General features: G+C 32.5%; 1 protein-coding gene across 2 annotated transcripts in view; it reads right to left on the bottom strand.

Annotated features, from left to right (window-relative positions):
• The window catches only part of FSTL5 (follistatin like 5), a 291,901-nt gene that overhangs the window by 231,481 nt on the left and 35,719 nt on the right, over positions 1-24,701 (bottom strand). For both annotated transcript variants that reach the window (XM_027732811.2, XM_027732809.2), the window contains one exon: positions 15,746-15,779. In XM_027732811.2, coding sequence (XP_027588612.1) covers positions 15,746-15,779 — 34 coding nt within the window. The remainder of the gene's footprint in view (positions 1-15,745; positions 15,780-24,701) is intronic.

The following is a 24,701-nucleotide window of genomic DNA, read 5'->3' as shown; positions in this document are numbered from 1 at the left end:
GCAAGTCAATCACAGAGCCTTCTGTCAAAACCATCATATGATGATTTGTGCAAACTGGAACCAAGGTAGTGCTAATTTTGTAAATATTAATTATTACTGAAAAGGCAGGCAGCATTGTACCACCTATTAACTACAGTGTAGAAAAAAGGTCCTCGCTCTGCACCATTTACGGTGAATGAATCCACGGGAGACAGACTTTGTCCAGGAAGAACTCTCTTGTAACGTTATTACTCAATTTCTATATACAGACTCTCTACTGAGCCCAGGTCCAAGCTCTTCAGCCAGCAAGATGTTTCCTTTTCTCCCCACATGCCACACACATCCACGTGACTGCTTCCAGCCACAGAGAATAATCATGCTTCAAGCGGCTTTCCAGCTTGAACTTGTGATTTTTTTCACACACACACTAATCTTAGCTCTGGCTCTCTCAGGACACAATATTTTTGCTTCAGTATTTTCTTCTTCTTTTGTCATCCCTACAGCTCTCGTACTAAAATACAAGCAGTATGTATATTTTTAGTACCATGCAATTATCCAATACATTCATATCTTTGAAGAAATCTCAGTGACTATTCAGACTACCATTTAGGCTATATTCAAAGACTGTTACTCCACTGAAGGCCAAAAAATATACTTTGACTTTTCAAATACTTATTTTATAATATAAATATTTCTGGGTTTTGAAGTGAGAAGATAAAACGTATTCTTCTAAATCTTGTAGTTGTATTGCTAAAGGGAAGAAGCAGATCAAATCCAAATGTATTGCACATTTTCTGTTATCTGAATAATGTAAAACCTACAAACTAGTTATCAATTTTTCAGGTAACATAAAATAGAATGGTTTATTTTTTCGTTATATGAATTTTATTATTTAGTAGAAGAAAATGACTACTTCATTATTTATCATTTGCTGCTTATTTATTTAGTATAGGGGTAGCCAATATTTTCAACCAACCAATCAAAAAGTCACTTTGATATGGTTCAAGAGGACATTCTTTCTAACTCCAGAAAAACATGTCAAAATGTAAAAGGTGAACAAGAGCAAGATATACCCTATTCTCCTCTCAGGACAAAAAAGCAGAATCAACCTAACAGAAATCCACAGAAACAAAAATTATGAAACTATGAAATATTTAGCAATGAGAAAATAGTAATGAAAATGAATATACCAAAAGTAAAGCATTTCTGTATGCCTTTTAAAGCTGAGTGGAAAAATTCTACATATCTAAAATGTTTCTGTTTTACATGACATGAAAAAATTTCAGAAATCAATACACAAGCACTGGCATTTAAATGAATAAAATGTGTATTTCAAACTCTTGGCCATGTATCTCTATGGAAAGACTAACAGTCTCAAGACTCTAACAGTTAAATTCGGTTCATGTACTATGGACTTCAGTTCCTGCTTCTGAAAGGCCTACCTTATCTCATGGAGTTCTTGGGAATAAAAGAAGCAGTAACAACTGAGGGTATACAGATACTGCAAATAAAGGTCATTTTCCAATAGCTTGATGGATTGCATATATGTTCCATAATTTTAACAAAACCAAATATTAATATTACATAAGTATTCCTTCAAATTAGAGGACATACATCCTATAGACAATTTTAAATTTAATGTTTTCCCTGAAGCTTCTGCTGTTGTATGTTGTGGCTGATAAAGTGCTACTGTTTACCTTTTGCTTAGAAAATAATAGCATATTTAGCCCCTAGGTTCCCCTGTTCACTGACTTCTAGAAAAGCTTTCCCCCCCATTTAGTAGAAAATCTAACATTTCACAAAATAATATGACTGCAATCCACCCCACGAATAAAGTTAGCTTCTCTGGGCCTCTACACCATTTGAAGTTATAAAACATTCAGGACAGAATAAAAAGTTAGTAGTCTGCTAGCTTTCTTTGTGTGCATGATGTGTGATTCACACACTCAGCATAAAGCTCACTAGAGATCACAAGCCCTGAGTCAAACACGAAAGAAAAAGTAAGACACAGTCAACTAAATTGGTTCACTACTGTCCAGATTTTCTCTCTTATTTTGAGAATGGTGGCAGAAGAAGTGCACAGGTCTCCCTCTTACTGCCTTAAAGCACTTCCCTGGTTGCTCTGATGTCCAGCTCCATCTTCTACAGATGGCATCTTCGATGACCAGAAGCATGAGTAAATTGGCTGGTCAAAATTATGTTTAACAGAGGAGTAATCCCTTCAAAAGAAAACTTTAAAATGCATTGTTTCCATCTGTTGGAAGACAGCAGGATTTTTTTGGCCCCTATTTTTGTGTGAAACATAGCCCACCTCTTCTACTTAATGAATGTAGCACTTTGTGCAAAGAAAGCAAGAGCACTTTCATTAACTGAATCACTCTGAAAAGAGCTACAAATTTCTAAATGACTGATCTCTACCCAATATTTTCCAAAGCATAAGGGAGCAATTTTGCAAATGTACTGCTAAGACACTTTCATGGTACTCTTAAAGGGATTTTTTTCTGCATCCTAAATCTTTCAGAATTATGTGCTCTGATTTAAGTCTCTGTCTGCCATCAAAATCAAGCACACCTGCAGAATTCCACTGAAGTCAATCAAGCTCAATATACGTTTATAAGAATTTACCAATAGAGAACACTTCTGACTTTATGGCCTGGAAAACACAACTGCACTCTAGATAAAAAAATCCTCATACTCAAATTAGGTTTTTCTTAATTTCCATCAATTAGTTAATTTTTAGACCATTTAAAAGCCAGTAATCTATTTTATGCTACTGTTTGCAGGCAAATCTGCAATGTTTCTCAGCAACTAGTGCAATTCAAAAGTTTTTTAAAAAGTAACAGACAAACATAACATGAACTAAAATGGCTTCTCTGTGTACACTTAACATTCTATGAATTAAAACACTTTATGACATTTTTCTTCAAGTTGTCCTTCCAGTGCCCTAGCTGAAATTAAAGAACATCAAATTCTAAGCCTGTTTAATTTAGAATAGCAATGAATTAATCCTAATAATGAAATAACTTCATACAACGTTGTCTTTGAATCATTAGAGGATTTGCAGATAGTATCTTGTGAATGCAAACAAGATAATCATACAAGCACAGATACCAAATAACTCTTTTTCCAAACACTGGTGGTCATGCATATTCAACAAAATGCAAATATTGACTTTTCTGATAGCAACTAGATCAGATTGCTAAAGTGTCTGATGGGATACTGCAGTCCCAGTGTGGGAAACAATACTGACCTTCATGCTCCGTATGGCAAGCATGTAGCTTGCTTGCATTTATGATTCCCCTAAACTCTAAGTGTTTCCACAATTGGAAGAATAAAGTAGACATGTGGAAAAGGGCAATCTCAGTTAGTACAGAAAAGCTTGAAAGAAAGTAAACAGGCTTCACATCTCATAATATCTCTCTGGAGAGACAAGGGAAGGAAGAAATGTCATTTGCAATTGACCGCTTATAAAGGTAAGTGGGCACATGAAAAGACTTCTTTTTCTTAATAAGCAAGCAAAGAGGATCATAACAGGTCACACACCTTGCAAATTCAACGATCAGTATGTCCAGGAAGTATGTTAGAATACAGACCGTTGAAAAATGTAAATGTTTTAAAGTGCATTGATCCAGCATGAGTGTGTGCAGTCACACGGAGTCACATGACACATTTTACCAAAACCCTTCCCAAACACCCTATAAAAGCAGATTTAAAAGAAGAAACATCTATCCTATTGGATACTTCAGCTTATATGTTTTAATCTTGAACTACATTACACTTCCTAATCTTCCCTAATCCAACACTTCAGTTTGGAGTGGAAATAAAGAAATGGATGAGAGAAGGCTCAGGATTTCCTGCTATTTTTATTACACTTGTAGTAGATGACATGATATCTACAAATGAGTGTTTAAAATATGTATTTAAAGACTAATCAGGACTCACAAGAAATGCTTTTATCCCTAGATTCTCATTTCTATTCCGAGTAGAGGTTCTATTTCTACATATTTTTTACTATATATAAGTTGTGACATTTTATGTGTATGTCTGTGAGCATATACACAAATTTCTATATGTTTGTGAATATTTATTTACAAATAAATGTTGAACCACCCTAGAAATACTTTAAGAAGCATAAATATGTTCTCTTTAGCTTTTGTCATTCTGTATGACTTCCTCCAATTTTATTTCATTAATTATATTCATAACTCTATGTATTGCCACTATTTTGAGATGTCAGTTACAATTATAAAGAGTAATAAGATTTTTTAATGTTTTTGGGGAAAGAAAATCATATTGTTGTTAATTAGACCAAAGCACAAGCTATATACACTGTCCTTTGAGCATAGAAATTATGATTATGCTACCAGAATATTTTTATTGGGTTTTTTTCCCTATTTGTAATGCATTTTTAGTGGGAAATTATCCTTAGAGCTAAAAAAATCACAGTTTTTATGTTTTATGAAGAAGAATCAATATGTACTTACTAGAACCGTGGTGGCACTTATAATACAAATGGGATTTTTGTATGCTTTTCTATTTACTAAGTATCTTTAATCTTTCTGTCCTTCTGAGAACCTTCATTTAATCAGCTTTATGCAGGTCTTTATAAAGCTAAGAAAAATGCTTGCTTTAATATTCTTGGATTTATTTATTTCTAAGACATAATGAATTTTTCCTTAAATTTTCATTAAAGCAATGCCATCATTGATTTTTACAGTGTTTTAAAAGAACAAAAACATCAAAATTTGTCTGAATATTGCTAGTGGGCCAGCATTCACAATTGTATCTCTGTTCTTTGTGCATAACTTAAATAGAAAGTAATTTGAACCTTTTTATTGAGAATTTTTGTATTGAGATCCTGAAAGCATATCAATCTAAGCCTATGTTTAGTTTTAGTTTAGACACGGTGCCAAATACTAGAAAACCAAAAATTTATAGCCTGGGCACCGTATGTGCAAGTAAATTTTATGTGCCACAAAGTCCAGCAAGCATGAAGAGAAAAAAGCATCCTGCTCTACCACTTCATTTTTGAATACAAAGACACTTGCTTATAGAATGGTGTTTAGACACATCAGATCTTTTAGATTGTTTAACCAACAATCAGCCATTACTTCATCAACCATGGATTTATTTACCTTTTAACCCTGTCAAAGGTTGTCTGGACAAAAATCTGTCCTACTGTATTTCTTTCTCAGGTTGGAAACCCTGATAAACAGCTTTTTGATCAATAACTGTTGCCTAAACAGCCAAAGCCTCCCTTTATGCGGCGATTCAGGGCCACACAGAACTACAGTTTGTTACTGTCATTGCAATGATAGCATATGGCTATCCTTTCAGTAGCCAAACAAAACAATTACTATACATCATATGCATAAAAAGACCCATAAGAGTTTATCCTGTTATGATTTCAGACAATACATGATTAATTAATAAAATACAATTATTACTTGAAGATTCATCAGTCCCTCCAAGGCGATGAAAGTATAGGTCAAATTACAAAAAATATGCCTGTAAGACATGATCCAAAGTGAGCATTCACCTTATCTCTTTTCACTCAGACTGTCCCATGAAGTCCACTCCTCTTTGGAATCTGAAACTAAAAGCTATGTGTTTATGAAAAAAGCTAGAAGTTACTTCAAATACTTGATCTCTAAAAAGCTTTGAAAATTCAAAGACATATCCTACCCTTGGATATTCAAGGAAGGTTGCATTTTAAGCCTTACACATGTTCTCCCCTGAGAACACAGATTACTTTCTGCCATGTCAAATCATCAAAGAAATGAATGGCTGGTATGAAAAATGGAGACAGAGCTTATGCAAAATAGGGTACAGGTGGGAAAGAACACTGAAAAAGAAGTATTTATAGCAAATGATCCAGACCACGGCTGCACAAATAGAGATATCCTCACAATGGAAAGTGAAGGCAAAAACCCAGAAATTTTTATCATAATCCAAATGAAACATATTACCTTGCCCTATAAACACCTTAGATGAGTCTTCCAGATAAGGGAAGTCTTGCTTCAATGTAAGGGAGAGGCTGAGGGGTTCCTTGTACCATCTTTTTCAGGCAATTTCCTGAAGTTTTTCTTTCTTTCAGGCACTGCTTAGCATGAACTCAAATGAATTTGTGTACAGGCAAAGCATCAAATCCCCTCCTTATTTTCACAGAAGGAGGGAAATTCTTCCTGAAACAGTTTTTTACTTTATCATTTGCACACAATCACACATAGCAGTTCTAATACTCTACTAATTCATGCAAAGAGGAATAAATTGCACACAGAGAAATGTCTTGCTGCATGCAAGGAGTACTGTCTCTAGTTTAAAGTAATTATAATCTAGCTCACTTTTCATTTCAGGATTTCCATGGTCTTTTCAAGCATTTTTACCAATATACTTTCAGGTATTCCATTCTGCTAGGAAAAACAAACTGTGTTCTTGAGTTTTGCTTACAAAATACTGTCTGATCATTAGAGTAACTCTTCTCTGTATTTGCTCATGATTAAATTGAATTCAATCGAAAACTTGAACATTCAGACATAGATATAGTATGTCAGGTGAGGTTTAAGTAATGTCATATATAATACTTTTCTCTATCTCTGCTAGGAAAACCTTCCTTGATATGTTATGAACATCTGGGGGTTTATGATATTTTGGTTACCCAAGTTATCATACAGTTGATAAACTTTTTTTAAATTTTCCTCTGTTGTTTCCTGATTGTAGCAAAAAGGTTATTCCAGTTTCTTGAAATTTGTGCCATCATATTTAATCTTATGTTCAACATAAACCTCAAAAATCATTTAATTCCTTCAGTAATATATTCAGATCTATATCTTAGTAACTCTACCGACAAACTCTTGCCAAATCAGTAGTCTCCTTTTACTTCACAAGATGATGATTTTTTAAATTAATTTATATGTATTTAAAGAAAAAATCAAACACTTTTTTTTTAATCACAAATTTATTTTTACATTTCAGCAAACCTTTAAAAAGCTATTTTGAAAAATGCCCAGAATTTTTATTATTAGGAGTAAAGCATAGAAAGTTGTATTCATTTGATAAAGATATATGCAACTGCATAATCACTTGAATAGCTACAATATAAATATAATTTTAATTTTACTCTAGAGTATTACATTTTAAGATATACTTCTTCATTGTTTTAATAGAATTAACAACTTTCATTTAAAGAGTCCAGTTGCTTCTACTTCTAATTTTTATCATGCAGGAATATATATAGATAGGTCTATTTCAATATTTGATGCAGTTTAGTTTTACAGCTCATTCATCTGAGGAATTAGCTTTTTGTACTTGGGGAGCTACTTTAAATTTAAAGATTAAAACCTGAAAGGCATTTATAAAATAATTTAATTTCTATATTTGTAAATTAAAAAGCAGGAAGACATCTGAGTGACTACAACCTCTGATTTGAATCCCTTCAGAATAAGGTCTAATAATTACCCACATTTAAACTGCTAGTTAAAATGGATGTATTCATTCCTTGCAAAGTTTCCTTAGAAACACTAGACTTTTAAGCATAATCAAAACAGACAGCTGGATCCACCCTTTATGATAATGTGACATGCAGCTTTATTAATCTGACCTTTGGAAACAAATGAGAAATTTTATACTGCCCCACCATAATTGTTAGTGGCAGGCATTTTAGCAGTCTTTAATTTGCACTTCACTGTAATATCTGCTTCCAGTTATGATGTAAACATTAACAGGATCTGACATTGTTAATTGTGTTCTAGTGTCTGAAGCAAGTGGCAAAAGAGTGTGCTTGAAGTAAACTAGAACATGACCTTAATGATAATGAAACACATCAACCCTTGTTTTTCAAAGACTAAGGCAGAAAATGAATACTGTAATTGTTTCAACTAGCATCTGAATTATATACAGTGCTACAATTATTGGGATTGAGGGTTGAGGTGGAAATCATGTTCAAGAGACTCATCTTTCAGGTTATATAAGTTCTGATTGTCCTTTAAGTGGCTTGCAAGAGATATCTGATATGAGAAAATATATTCTTAATATATAATCAATAGCATTCTGAAGAATTCAAAATTAATGCAAAAAGTAATTCTGTTTTAGACAGCATGAGTATAGAAATTTCACCTATGTAACACGAATGTGTCAGTTTTTCTCTGCATGTGTTCTTAAAAGTTTATAGCTTACAAACAGCGCAGAAAACCTATATGCAAGTTATGTTGATAGCTATTAGTGTTACAAATATACAAGAAAAATCAGTGGCATGGTACCTGAGTTTAAAAGACACCTATTAACAAGGGGGTTTTTTTTAAGAATATAAATTAAATAGAATTTATTTCTGAAATACCCGATCTTTTGCTTCTGAATGTTATGTATTCCTCCTGCACTTTACTTTTTTCTTTCAGAAAAACCCTTCCTCAACTTTAAGCACTTCTTTATGAATGGTCTAATTAAACTATTGCCTATATTGGGTTTTAAGTTTATATCTAAAAAAAATTATTGTAGAGCTTGTAAAGATCTCTGTGGCTTTCTAAAAGGGTCTCTATGTAATTCTTTTTAAGTGACATAAATATCCTAGCCTCCTTTTTGCTCAGTAACAAGAGCAAATATTCTCACAACAGAATATTTTATATAAGCTTATATTGAGACAATACTCAGATCTAATGATAAAGAAAGGGTTATGCTATAGACAAATAAAAACAAATAACAAAAGTTGCTTTCCCAAAAATACTAACATGGATTTTTTAGCTATTATATTTTATGCTTATTTACAAATAAAATGTAAGTTTCTAGTGTAACAGCATTAGGATAGTTTCTGACATACACTATTCTTTTTGAAAATCTATTCTAAAAGGAAAACTTCAAGTTGTTAAGATAAGAATGAATAGGAATGAATATGTATTCCAGTCAGTATTCAGCACTCCCCTCCCCTGCCAATGTTGAATGTCTTCTCTGCTGTATCTGTTCAAATTAAGTGTTTGCGCACTACAGAGAGAAATTTTGTGAATACTTCTGAACATATTCTGTCTGGCTATGTTCACAATATTCACTTTGAAATAGATTTAACAATTTAACAGAATGTAACCTAAATTTTAGGAGGACATGGATGAATTTTTTAAAAATACTAGATGGGGACACCAATCTCTTATGTTACCTCTATTATTCTACTACATACAGAAATAACAATTATATCTCTTTCTAGTATAGAGATACCATTTTGCAGAAGAGTTCTTGCCTGGAATTTTGACACAGGCCATACATATGAGAACAAAAAATAAAGTCAGATGGCCATTTCTCTGCCATAAAGAAAATCCAAAGAAGAAAGAAATTCTTTGTATGTATAATTCTTAAAGCTGCTAACAAGTCAAACACATCTCACATGAATTTCATCCTTTTATGAATGCAACAAAACACAGTTGTAGAACACGTTTGCCTTCACATTTTCTCCATTATCATATACAATACATATGTATATGATGATTATATGTAATAAAGATCAATATTTGTCTCTGTAGTGGTCATCAGATTATGTATGATCCCCTTACATAGTTCTAATTAGTGGCAAAAATAATGGACGTGAATTTAAGAAAAGTTACAGACACCTCTCGTCATTCCAATTCATCTTTTGAATATACACTGACAGCTGTGAATTTTTGTGTAATTTACAGAAACTTTTCAGACTCATTCCAACTCTTTTGGGTTTTAGTTACTATTCTTTTAGTATATATACTTGTTTATAGCAAAAATGAACTTAGAAACTTGGAGCCAACCAACATAAAGCTGGAAATAACTCCTATGCAGAAATGTGGACATAATTTGTAACATAACACTCAAGAAATTCTATAGGATGCTGTTCTTTCCCTGACATTGCCATACTAAAACTGCAGACAAGTTTTCACTGGTATGGAATACATATCTGGAGTTTATGATATATCTGCAAGGTAAATGCTGCAATTTTGTAAAATACTTGCACCATGTTGTATTCCCCTGTTATTACTTGAGCACTTTTAGTTACTTTCTTGACTAAGATGAAATACATTTACCTCAAGACAACAACTGGCAGGTCAAATATATTTGTGCCGTTTACACTGTTTATCTCTATGGCATTACACTGGTAGCAAGCCTGACTAGATTACTACACAAATACTGTACTGTGTTTACAGATAGACATCAAAACTGGAACTCAGTGTCATCAAATAATGCTTTGTTGAAAAGAAATAAGATAACCTTTCACAAAGCTGTAGAGTACAACACAGACCTTGCTCTTAATCTATACTTTCTGTGTCTGAGTAATCACATTGTTATCAAAGATATTATCTGGAACTGACATCTGACATTCTGACCCACATACTTTACTTTCTCACAACGAGCTTCAGGCCTGTTCAAATATAATATTGTAAGATTAATTGTTATATTAAAAATATTTTCCCACATAAAGAGATTTGTTTCTTTTCAATGCATTTCAAAATCTGACTCTGAATTGATTGAACCAGGGGGTAAAATAAAAGGCATTTTTATAAATTTTAACCATGCTAAAGCCATTCCAAGATGAGAATAAATTAAAAAAAAAAACACACAAAATTCAGTTAATAACATTATATCTGTAAGTCTTTTGTAAGAGCATGGAAACAAAAAGGAAATGAGAACTGTTCGGGTGGAAAACAGAACTGTATTTCTTATTGCTTTTCATATGGCTTATGTTACTTAATTCTTAAGTGAGAAAAGAGATTTGAGTTTCAGTTGACTAGGCTCTGGAGGGGACTGGAACAGTTAAAGGGGATAGTATTTGGCACATTTAATTCAAACGAACCTCATACCAACTCTTGAAAGTTTATTCACTAAATTGGAACATAATGACAAAGTAAAAAAACTTCAAAACAAAGACCCAGTAGGTCAGAATATTTAGTAGCTGCATTTCAATGAAAACAACATTCTTGAACAAACATTTACTAACCTGCCCGCTGTTACATATATTCTCTAAAATTCTACATTTTTTTTCTGAAATGTACTGCTCTAGTACAGAAGGGTTATTACAGTGTAACAAACCAAAACATTAATCAGTTCAGTCCAGGAGGATTGCAGTTCATATTCTAACAATATGCAATCAATACATGACTGGTGAAATACAAATTTAGAATAATTTGATTGAGCAAACGTAAGGAGTCACTGGATACATTACAGAAAGTAATGAAGTATATTTTTTGCCACAGTTAATTGGTTTAACATGACAAAGGATGTTGATGTCATGTATTCTACATCAGAACATACATAGCTTTGTCTGTCATCAAAAATAATAACAGCCAGACATACTGAAGGATAGATCTGTTTGTTCACCCACTGGCATTTGAGACTATCTCCAAATACAATTTCATTTTTACAAGTTATTGATTTAATTAAGGCCTTACTGGTTTTGTCCCTTAAATTCTTTCAATATTGAACTTTCTTAAGCTTTTCTTACTCCTTCTTGTCTTACCTTTATCACTGTATAGAAAAAGATTACACCAATCTGGAATCCCAGACAGGGCCACAAGTGTTGTGCAGGTATGCTAACTTTTTAAGGAGTAAAAAGCAAGTAAGATATGCAAGTGGTGCCCATATGATTTCCCCTTTAGTTTTGGTAGCTAAAGACTATAAAAGGAACAGATGTTTGTTAATGATATCAGAAAAGTCTGCCAATATGTTCATAATCATAGAGAATTATGTTTTTGAAACTGATCTGTGAGTCAACAATGGTTTTACATTCCGATTACTAAGGTAAGCATAAAATGAGAAATATTAAGTATAATTAGAAACTCAAGATGTAATTAAAAATATGTCCGTCAAAATTCTCTAGTTTTGAGTGTTAGTGGCATTTAAAGCTCAGATCAATAGTAGCTAGCAAACATTTTAGCAGCATACTATACAGTTTGTATCTAAAGTGCACTTAACTAAAGTAAAAGTCTTCGAGTTACTATCATTAAAATTATTTGCATGCACATTTTGAAAATGCTGTGAAAAGTGCATCTTTTCCAAATCTTTGGTGGAGCACTTTTTATATCTTTCAGTAAGTGTTCTTTACGTTACTAAAATAAATAGCTAAAGTTACACAACTTGTGTTCAGTATCATATCATTCTTCAATATCAACAAAACAATCACCTTACTCTCAGCAGAAATTCAGAATTTGTTTTCTCTGACTTTGCTGGGTTTCTTTGGAAATGTGTCTTACAAACTGCTTATCTATACTGAAGTCAACTTCTAAGTTCTCAAAAAATAAAACTATTGTGCTGTAATTCAAACTGTGACTGAGTTTAGGAATTGATCATCTGAAATGCTACCATTTAACTGAAATGTTTTGTGGCTTGTTGTTTCCTGTGTGCTAGTGTTTTTTCTGATCAAAGGAATAGTGATGCCTTTCAAGTTTGGCAAATAGTTGATTTGTTTCACTAGTCAACCTTCTGGTACCTCAGAAATAAAAGTTTTCTAGAATAATACTGTCAGAAAGTATTTCCACTTTAAAGTTCATAATGTTCTTTACTAAAAGCACATGAATGTCTCCAAAGTCAAGCATAGGCTGTGAGGAAAATTCTTCACATTGCTTAAATATAATACAATTTCTGATATTCTCAATTCATTACAAAAATATCTATTTTATCTTTCACTATAGGTTTGGAATAAAATGGATTTTTTTTGTTTGAAGGAGTTAACACTGGAAAAGAGAGGTAAGGAAGGTCAAACTGTGACTCCAAGCCAGCAAGCAAAATTCAGTGAAGTTTAGTAGGTGATTATTTGCCTTTTTATTTCTTTCATATTACAGAAGTGTTATGAAACTAATCTCATTTGTATTTTGCACTGGTGATACTCATTTTCATGCACAAAAAATTATGAGAAGTATAAGAAATATAAGCATACACTAAAATTGTATAACGTTAACATATTATTTTACATAAAAGCAGTGTTGCTTTTCTCAAACAGTATACAAAAAGATCTGTTATCTGTTAAATAAAACAAGAAAAAGAATATCACAGATCAGAGAGAGATGGGGTTACTGTCAGAATAGGGTATGTTTGAGTATTGGCTTCCTTCTGGTGTGATGGACTTAGAGGCTGACAGCAGAAGTAACAGACGGGAAAAACAAACAGGTCAGACAAATGGCAAGAGAAAAAACAAACACTACAGAAAAATAAGGACATCTTTACTAAAATATGAATAGTAATCAGTTTTATTTTATAGCAATAAATAAAGTAAAATGAAAAATTACTGGCATTTATAATATAATGAAAGATACAGAATGTCCCTTGTTACTAATATCTTAATCCCACTAAAGTCAAGAAGCATTTGACTTTAACTATGCTGCAACATCCTCTCCTCTTATAAGTATACAATGTAATGAAATTATTAATAAAAATTAGACACTGAAATACTGGTATAAATGGAAGTTATGAGGCACAATAGAGACTCCAGTGTTTCACTTGACAGAGATGAGCTGTAATTTTCCTCTGAATTAAGAAGACAACACTGGTTCTGAAAGTGTCAGAGCAGTCAAGGAACCACAGAAAACATTTAGTCCTTTTACCACATAGTGTGGCAGCAATATGCAGAGTGTAAGGAACACTGTTAGAACCTTGTCCTGAGAATCTGAGGATAATTTAGCTATCTCACAAGAACACATGCAGAGCACAAAACCTTTAGATGTTGCATGTGATTCATTGCCAACACAAGAAGGTTTATGCTGAAATATTAATTTAGTCTTGTTTCATCCATATCAACCAGTATTTTAAGCAGAAAGAGTTTAAAGATCCTACATGCTGTAAGTTACAAGTGAAATAAAAATATATTTCTGAAACTTTGCAATAACATGGAAAAAGAGCATGTGAACAAAAAAAAATTAGTTTAAAGAATATGAAAAGAGAATGCCAAAAAAAACCCAATCAGAAAAGCATCCAAAAAAAGCATTACAGAATAAAGTATATCTGTAGATATATGTTTATGTTGCAAGGCCTACTCTGTGCATGAATAGTCTTCCAGACCACTAAAATCTTCCAAGTTGAATTGCTAGTTTAGGCAGAGACATGCATATCATGCAGGATGTTTAGTAAGTTGAAAATTTCCACGAGAGGTTACATATAAAATCACAACAAACTTTGTGCAGCTGTGCACCAATTTCACTGCCTGTTTGGAGACAATGGATATCTTCCTTCAAGCAGACTTTACTGCATTCCTTTGGATGTAGTTGCGGGTGATATTTTACAAGCCTTTTAAAATTGTTTCTGTGATTAGTTAACTAGACTAACGGTCAATGAATATGATAGGCACTCCCACCTAGGTCATTAGTTTATTCCTACTTTTACTTATTGCTCACGTACATACCATAATGACCACCTCGCAACAGGATGGGGTGGGGTGTGGGAGAAAGACTGTCAAACATCATAATATAACTGAAGTAAATCATAAAAAACAAAAAAGTGGCCCATTTCAGGATCCTTCTTTGTAGATAAATGCTTAAAGTTTTTAATTGTGAATACTTAATTTTAGAGCAAATATCTTATTTCTGTAATCTCATCTGAGTTTTCACAGTCTTTTTTATAATTTGTATTAAGTCATAAGACATGAAAGGTTTTTGAACAATATGTCGTGGATACACTCACTACATGTAGAGATGATATAACTTTATATTGTATTACCTCAGAAAAGAAAATTATAAATCACAAATTGGCTGAAATTGAAGAGGATTTTTTGGTTCAGTTATTTCCCCATGCAAACTCTTCAAGTGAAGGACTATAGGTTCTTCAGATGATGTAAATTATTGTATCATCATGAACAATGTAATTGTCCTGACACAACTCCAATCAACCATCAGCTTTAGTTTGTCTTTAGATGCTTGTGTCTAGCCTTAGCATGAGGAGAAAACAAGCCAATTGAGATAAATGGGTACTGCAGTACATAAATAACTGAATAAAGAACAGCTAATTCAGGTGATATGATTACACATTGCTTCCCAAGGCAATACAAAAGATATAGGTTAGTTTGTCACTTAATTCCCTCCTCTCTTTGTAACATAGAACTGGTGGTCTTTCTCCTACCTTCCCTCTGTTTACCCTTTTAAAGTATCTCATATCCTACCTCTATGAAGAAGTAAAATATCAAGAGAACAATCTTTGCCACTATTGGCAATTTTGTCTTTCATTGGTTGCTTAGCAAATTTTTAACTGAGAGATTTCAATGTTCTGTCTCTTAAAACACTTTATATTAGAAAAAGAAGCATGAAATCCTAACTTTCTTGATACAAGGCTGTTTCTTTAACCAAGATATTCTATTTCACATAGTGCTTAGTCACTGGCACTGAGTAAGGTACAGTGAAAATATTTTGTAGGCAAAAAACACCCACAATAGTCATGTTGCAAGGCAATCTATTAAGGAAATTATTAATTTATGCATAAACTGGAATCACATCCAGTTACAGATTTACTGAATGGAAAGGAAGACAATAAATTGATGGCACTGATGTTTTATTGAAGTATAATAAGCATCCATAGTCAGGGACAAACTTTGTGAGAAATTACGTGTGCAGCCTATCCCATCCAGACTACAGCAGTCAGCCTTGTTCACCTCAGAGTTCCAAAAACAGTAGCTAATACAGATACTGTCTACATTTCAACCTCTTTCCTGGATATATTTTTTTTCATTTCAAATACCAAAATACTCAGCAAACAAACCATCTGGATATTTCTTACCAGTAATGAATGTTAGATTTGTGATAATTATAAGAATGTGCACATTTTTTAAATAATTGTCACTTACCTTTATTTCTTGAGCTTTCCTGATTCTTTTCCTGCTGCAATTAAAAGCAGAAAAATATATTATTTGCAGAATCAGTTATCACAAAAATCATAAAATCATAGACATACAGATCCAAATATGACAATCTACTTCATCCTCCTTCCTACTCCAAGGTAAAATCAGCACGCTGTTTTTAAACTCCTCTACTGTTTTTCACATTTTCTTTTTCACAATGACTTTGATTAAGTGCTGGAACACATTATCCAAAAAGAGGCCACTCAGTCTCTGTCACTTTATCCTGGGAGATGCTCATAGTTCAACTGCACAAGTCCCTGTAAAAGTAATTTTGAAGAATGAGAATTTACTCAAGGCAATAATCTGTCCTCAAAATTTCAAACCTTGATTTTACACACCATTTGCTGAAAATTATGCTCTTTGTTTTGGGTACTGCAATTTTTCAAATATTTGCTGCTTTACAAGTTTATGCCAGTAAAAATAGCATTAGGAATAGGCTAAATGCAAAACTCTTCTAGATTTACTCTGTATTATACGATAGATTTTTCTTTTATCATTTTAACAAAAAGAGGAAACTAAATAACTTTTTTCTTTCGTTGCAATTTCTAAGAGTTACTTTTAACATGCTATAACCTATTGATAACAGAGTGTACTGATTACCTTTTGTTACTAATTGTAGTGGTTTATTTTATCTATATACACCAAGAATTTGTTATTCTTGTGCTCATAACAGGTTCATTTAGTCTTAAATGCATCCAGACATACAAATCTACAGAAAGGAGTTAATACTTCTATGCCAATACATGTCTTTTAATAGTATATCTTTTGATAGGTTTTTTCTCAGTTACTGTTCAAATAATATCAGAATATGACCTATCTTTGTCTGAGTAACACAGAAAACTATCACAAACTAATTCTGTGCAGTCATATAGCTGTTTAAACTCTACCAAGAAAATTTGAAACTGATCTGAAGAATAAAGATGTAATCAATAATGTAAAAGTATTTTCTAATTTACGGGGACATAGAAATGTTTAGGTACCATTAACTTAAGGAATGGGGCCATCTAATATACAACTGAAATGTATTTTTTCAACTTTTCACATTTTGTGAAATAATATGGGTAGTGATGCAATATCTATATTGTTCCCTGAAACCCGATCTTACAAATCTAAGACAAGACACTCTTTTCTTGTCTTTTTTAAACAAATAACTATGCCAAAACCTGTATCTATCTGGAAAGTATGTTTTCAAATTTCTCAAGGTCAGGAAGTGAAACAGACTTTACTAGGCCAGTGTAAATGCAGAGGAATCTCATTCATAATAAGCAGTTTGTGCTGATTAAAATACCAACCAGCCAACCACCAGGATTTAGAGTCAAAATGCAGCCAAGTTATGTTAGCATTCAGATATTGCAATTTATATGCTCCATGGACACTACTGAGTTCCACAAAACTCACTAGTCTGTCCCTTTATTTTGAAATCAGAGGAATGGAATTTTTTTCTAACAAAGCTGCAAAGCCTATAATGTCTACTGCTAATTGTACAATAAATAGATTCTGAAGACTTAATTCAAGAACTGATTACTAGATCAGAGAACTTTGTAGGAAAGCAATATTAAAAATCAAATATTAGTATCAAAGGAGAAGAGAAACACTAAAAAAGATGAGAATTAATTTTTAGGGAGAACAGAGTACAGCAAGCTTGGCAAAGCTTAGAGAAGAAAGAAAATCACTCAGACGAAATTTTAAAATTAAAAAAAGTGTTTGGTTTTTTTTAATGGAATGTGTGAAGATTTCAAGGAAAGGAGGCATTAGCTGAAAATATCTTTTCAGACCTTATTTTTTCTAATATCTTTATTTTCTTAAATTTCAGCTGAAGATTTTTGCTTAAGCTTTCATGGCTTAGTTTTCTCAGAAGACTCAAATTTTAATTTTGAGCTGCCATTAAAACTACTAAGAAAAAACTCTGTTAGCATATCACACGTCAGCCTTCGTGTGATATTTCTTGGGACAGCAACATGCTTGGTAGCAGCTTCCAGATGGAAAAAAACATTCATAAGCCCCAAGTTATTTCAAAATTAACCTGTAATTAGACTGGGTGTAGCATCTCTCAACTCAGAAATTAAGTTTCTGCCTAGAAAAACCCTGCTATATTAGACTTCTCAATAGAAAACAAAGAGTTAAAAAATGCAGAAAAATTTATAATCAAAGTACATTAAATAAAAATTCTTCCTCATTATTGAAAGATAAAGTATGTGAATTAATTTCTGTAGAAAACTACTAAGAAATAATGAATTATGTTAGTGAGTAAATGTTATAAGCACCTATAACTTAGGAAAATTAAGTTCAAATTCTCAGGGAAATAGGAATTGCTCATCCTGATGGGAAACACACAAAAAAATAAACAAACCTCTCAGGGTCCTGGAATGTCAGAGAGGTAAACAAAAAATTGTTTATCATGACATTTATTTCCACCTGCATTTGTTCAGCATGTTAGGGTTTTGACACTAGCATGCTGAAAATAAAAAAAAATCTACCCATATACAATTAGAAAGTATGTAAATATACAAACATCACTGTATGAAGTAAAACATACTAATTCTGTATAAAAACTGGTGTGGAGGCCTTTATAGACCCACTTTTACACATATTTCTGTAATTTTTCTCCTGTATTGCACTATGATATATAAACAAAATATTTTCACCTAACATGTTAGCAATCAAAGAAATTATATATACATATTTACTATCTAAATAAAATTGAAATGATTACATGAACTACAATACTATATTGTTACCTATTGCTAGAAGCCATGTGTAAATAGAACAAATCATCTTGCATCCCAGGATAGTTTTATCAGCTTCAATATAGCAAAATAGTTTTGAATTTAAGTCTCCAACCAAATTAATCAGACAAGTTGCATGGCTTTGCATGGTTTTATGTTTCACTATATCATATCAGCCTGATGAAATGTATCTATGCAGAACAAATGAGAACTCTAAAGAAGCTTTCTTATATGTCCAACAGACTAAATTTAAAGTAAATTTATCAAAGCACAGTGGATGAAAAGGAAGAAAATGTCAAATTTTCTGAATTTTCTGTTGTGTCTGTGAACTAAGAAAAGATCATGGGTGGTTGACCACACAAATTGCTATTGTTACAAATCATAAGTTATAAACTATTTGGAATATATATCAAACAAGGCTCAGCATAGAAATTGATTTATATATTCACAAATGGTTTTCTGAGGTATAAATGCTCCTTTTCTGATCCTATTTTCTTTTTTTTTGTCTGAATACACAAGCACTATTAGAACATCCTAGCATTTGGACATCATCATTGTTCAGAAATTATGTGTTTACTAAATAAGGTTGGTATAGTATCAAGTCTTATTTAGAAGGACTTCATATCAGAAATAAGAGATGTAGAGAATGATGGCCAAGGGGACTCTTAATGTACAGTGATTCCCAAGAAAGTACAAAGCTACTTATAAGAAAGACCAGAGATGATCTGTAAAGGTAGACGTCATTCTAGGACTAACAAAATACTCTAGCCATGCTAGAAACAGTAAAGCTCATTTCTTAGCCCCATTTAAATATGTATCATGTGCATTATATTTATTTTTCTCATTTTGAAAGAAAAGATAATATTTACAAACCAATGGATGTTGCACATAGAAGTATATTCACTTCCACTTAATTCTGTGTTTTTTAAATACAAACTACATAATTGTATTGTATCTAGAACTCACTTGTCTCTCTATCTTAATCATCTGCTGAGGATTTGGGTATGTGTCTGCCAGAGTGGGCTACTTATAAAGAAGAAGAACCTTATTTATTCTTCACAAAACTCAGGTAAAGTCTTCTTTTCCATACTGGCTCTGTTTAAAAAGTAGCTGCTGAACTAATGGAATTCTTGAAATAAACAAAGTACAAATTAGTGTAAAACATGTGGTAATTGTCCTTGATATGTGACAAAAATTTAAATAATTTCATAAACATAAATCACTAATTACAGAAGCTCTGTTGAATAAAGGAGTGCAAAGTTATTTGCTTAAATTTTATAATGAAAAATTATCATTAGTCATATCATAAAATGTAGTGAAAATGCAGAAAATTAGTTTTTTAATGCAAATTCTGCAGTAGGGGTGCTTTGTTACTCTCTAGTAACTAAAAATAATAATAATTAGAAAATTAAAGAAATTGCTATTAAAGAAAATATTTAATTGAGAGAGATATCAAGATAGTTATTTCTATCATGTTAAACCATACAGAAGCTATAGTAGTTGAAGAATAATATATTCGCTTATATTAACACAACTTTAATTACAAGAAGTCTGAATTGCACTTGTAGGGAAACTTTTTATTCATGGGTGAAATAGCAGCATGGTCACAGCCACAGAGTACAAGTGCACATATGGCACAAGGCAGTCTGGTAAACTGTTCTCAGAACCAACTTGATCAATGCCATTAGACTGAACATTTGTCTTCAAAGAAATTTCGCAGAATCAGACTTCATCAGATTCTTAGCAACTGCAATACAACAGCAATTTAAACTAAAAATGTATGTAAAGCAGAAGCGATGACATTTACATTTGTAAAGATATTCTGTTAAGCAGCAGTAGGCAAGGCCTCGCTTACTATGGTAGGGAAAAAAGAATGTGCAAAAAGTGAACCATTTTTCTGTTGCTCTTGTCAGAACACTATTTACTGCAGAGAGCTTTTTAGTTTAATGTTTGCGGTAGGATTCTTGAACTGGTATTTTGCATACCCAGACCAGTCTTCTTAGAGATTGCCACCATTTATAGCAACAAATTCTGAGAAAATAATATGCTACAGGTTGGTCTTGTATTGATTAAGGCATCATATGAATATAAGACTGTGTGAGGGAAACAAGATGTAGAGTTAGGTTGCTAGTCAAACATAAGGAAATATATAAAGCTGTTGAAGTTTTCAGAATTAATGACTTTCCCAGGAGTAGACATTACTAGATATTATAGTCTTAGAATAAGCCTTACAGGCCTCTGGAGAAAATCTGATGAAGTCTTGAATTCATGAACCCATGTGAAAAGAACCCAACAGTATTTGGGAAGCATAGATATATGAGATTTGTATCACTAAAACCAAAACCGAACCAAAAAAAGCCCAACCCCTAGGGGCAGGGGGCAGCTGAAAAATGTGCTGATTTGATTCTTGTTTTGCTGATTTAGATCCTTGAGGAACACAAAGAATGATAATAGCAGATCCAGGATGGTGCATATGAAGCAGTTGTTCCTCTTTGCATGCAGCAGATTACAGATCCTTAAAAGCAAAGTGGAAGCAGAGAAGAAACAAAGATACAAAAAAGTTAAAAATAATCTTGTCTATGCCCACATACTTTGAAGGAAAACTCCCTCTAGACCAGGCTTCAAAAAAGTGTGTGCTTTCTATGTATGGAAAGTGGACAGAAAAAGTTCTACACTAAGGGTAACCCGCAGCTGTTTTTTTATTCAGGCCTGTCTGACATAAAAGCAAATCACCTAGATTGTGCAAGGGCACATATTAGTCTTAAAGGCAGCCTTGGACCATGTAAAGCAGAGCAGACAAAACCTTTGTCCAGAAGGTGAAACAATTGCTCTGAGCTAAAGTTACAGTCTAAATCCCAGTGTTCTTTAGTACCTACTGAATCCAAGTAGCTTCCTGCTAACGACACATTAACATTGTTTACACCAAATGTATACACCATGTGTTGTGTTCTACAAAATAACACTTCTTTTTCAAAATAGGCAGAGAGAGACACATTAATGCATTTTCAAAGCAGCAATTCCTTCTGGTAGGATTGTTCATGATTCATATGGACACATTTCCTAAAATTGTTGCCTAGTGTAAAAAGATCTGTGTGAAGCAGGCTGCAGGTAGCTCCCAAGAGAAATAACCACCCTAGGGTCAGGCCTAAAGGCCCTGATAACTATTGTAGTTGAAAAGAAGCTGAGAAATACTTTGGGGTTTTATCTTATCTTTAAATTCAAGAATTCCGATTTCACTAAATAAATTCTTTTAAATAGGACTGTAAAGTTTTCTATTTCTTTTTTTTTATTATTAGTATTTTTTCCAGTGTAAGACCTTGTCCAAGAGGAACTGTAACAATTCTACAGGCTCAATAAAACAGTAGTGAAAGGCTAAATACAGTCTTTCCTTAATTTTATTGAAGTAGAGCAAGGCTTGTTTCCCAAATTTTGCCATTTTTCCACAATGGAAAAAAAAAAACTAATAAAATCTTCATGTTGACTTTAAGGATGAATTCTTCCATTGGCTGTTACCCATTATGGTAACATTAGGACTTCATTAGGACAACTGTCCTAGAAAAAATGGCCTGAGTTGAATAGGAAAAAAAAAAAATCAATAGAACTGAAGCTTACTCTGGGTAAATTTCTTAGGCAGCTCACTCTTATGGAAATACAGTGTAACTATAGCTTCTTTAATATGATGTCTTCATATTTGTTCTTTGATAACAGACCAAATACATATAAAATTTATAAGCAGTTTCATAGCACATGACAGAAAAGTTCTACCAATTTTATACTGCTGCGAGGTGTTGCTGGTTTTATAACACTTTAATCATTAAAATATTTAGTACATAGCTTGAGCGGTGGAAGAAGTGTATACTTTTGCATTAAAACATGTACCACTATGACCAAAACAGTTCATATAATGAAGCGTATAAGCCAATTTATGTAGTCAAATCCAGGCTACAGCTCTTCTTAGCTAAATTGGAGGAGCTATGAGTGCTACGTAAATAATGACTTTACAGAAGTAATTACTGCTATTTGTGCATAGTTTGCATTAAACTTTAAATGCTCATACATTTAGTGTAGAATTACTTTCCCATACATAGACTACAAAAGGTGTACTTTCTTCCTGCCTACCAAGTAAGACATGCAATAACACAGGGCAGTTGATGAGGCGCTGTAGATGAATATACTTATTTCATATAGCTCATAAGGTACTCCTATTCAGTACATATATTCATTTTGAAATTATCTGAGAACACTCCACATTTGAGTAGGCAAAGAAGGGGGAAAGAGAGCTCCAAGAGGCAATGTTTTAGCATACTGAATTATCACTGGAGATTCTAAGAGATAGTATTTAATGGGTATTCTATTATCTTCCCCCTTATGTGAGCTCCTAAAACTCCAAGTACCCTCACAATTACTGAAAAGTGGTATATTTCCTAACAATATAGTGCTATTTTTTTTTTTCGAGAAAAAGAATCCTCCCAGTACAGATGGATCTTAGCTGCACAATTCCCAATGACATTAATGGAAGTAATCTGCCTAAAACCCTTATTCGTTTTTCTTTTCAAATTTCAGAGATGGTTTTAAAGTGCAATTTTCCAAAACCCACACAATGTGCTTTGCATTTTATTATTCAGTCTGTCTGAAGCTCATTCAAATCTTACTTTTCCTCATTGCAAATTTTTGTCCAGATAGAAGAAAATCTGCGGAAGAATGACGGTTAGAGAATATAGGAATGAAAGCATAAATATCAATTACCTTCTTACAATCCAGGAATGCAAGTACTATTTAGTCTGCATTGAGATGTAATTATGGGTAAAATTGCAATCTATCTACCAGTATTGATTAAAACCAATATGCTGAGACATCTCTAGGAATAAGAGTTTTTTTCTACCATTCATTTTATAAAGATGAAGATAAGGAAAGATGCAGAGCAAAATAGAAGTTCATTATATGAATATTAATTGATTGCACCTGCCCTTTTGTAAAGCATTAAACTCCATATTAGAGGAATAGATTCATATAAACCAGAGATTTGATGAAAGCTTATATAATATTACCCACTGTGTGACATTTAGGAAAGTAGAAACTAAAATTAAGATCATATTTTTTTCTACCTAATCTTTGAAATTTCAAGATTAATTTGGTATTTGATAGTTGTATTTCAATTAATTTTTCAAAATGAATTATGAAGTACAGCTCTATACACTACAGATATACTTACAATTGGTTACAGTTTCCCTGCTGTGAACTAGGCAATGTACTGTAAAGTTTTTAGTTATTTTCTCTAGGTATTCATGTTGAAAAGAAGTAGTTTAAAAAAAAAATATGCAGAGAGCTGAAATAACAATTCAGTAAATATCTGAAATTCTAATCTAATGGATAATAATGTATTTTTCAATTTTAGTTCCTTCTTCATATATATATATGAAGACATCTATCTTTCGTCCATACCTTAGACTAATACTAGTAGGCACAAATAAAATAGGGTTTGTTATGAATCATGAAGTACAAATTATGTCTTGTAAATATTTCCTTGTACCAAAACAATGACTTGCATTGTATTTTTTGTATTCCATCTAATTGTGGAGTATATATCAGGAAGCTGACACTGGAAAAACAAGAAATTATAAACTCTGTTCTTTACTAATTGCTAATAATAAACCACCAAAATAAATTATTACAAAATATTAAGGTATAGAAAATATTTGAAGATATAGTAATGTCTTTGAAAGGAATGCTTTACTCATGCCCCACTTAGGGGAGGAATGAAGGTATAAAAAATAAATGCATAACCTTTACATGGAAAGTCAGACTGGCCAATGTAATGGTTTCTCAGACCTTTAAAAAAACCCCAAAAAATATCAGCTGCAAAGGGAATAATAGTCTTTCACAACTTTTAGGATCAGCTTACAGTAGTTACTAATAATTTCAGAATCATTACATCAAATGATGTAACACCAAATAATGTTAGATATACCAACAAGTTGAATAAATTCTGTTAAGATAATGTAATATTAATGTTTTATTACTTGCACTGATGTATGCAAATAATCCTCAGGTAAGAGTAATAGAAAGTAATGGCATTTTCATGAAACACTAGCAAATTGAAAATTGTGCTGATGCCTCAAGAAAATTTCTCCCTAGAAAATACACTTGAATTATAGGCTGTTTATTTCAGGTTACAT

This window comes from Pipra filicauda, unplaced genomic scaffold (genome assembly GCF_003945595.2).
Source record: "Pipra filicauda isolate LSUMZ 115617 unplaced genomic scaffold, ASM394559v2 scaffold442_size550402_pilon, whole genome shotgun sequence".
Taxonomy (NCBI): domain Eukaryota; kingdom Metazoa; phylum Chordata; class Aves; order Passeriformes; family Pipridae; genus Pipra; species Pipra filicauda.
The sequence above is the reverse complement of the archived record's forward strand: the minus strand, read 5'-3'. Positions and strand labels throughout refer to the sequence as shown.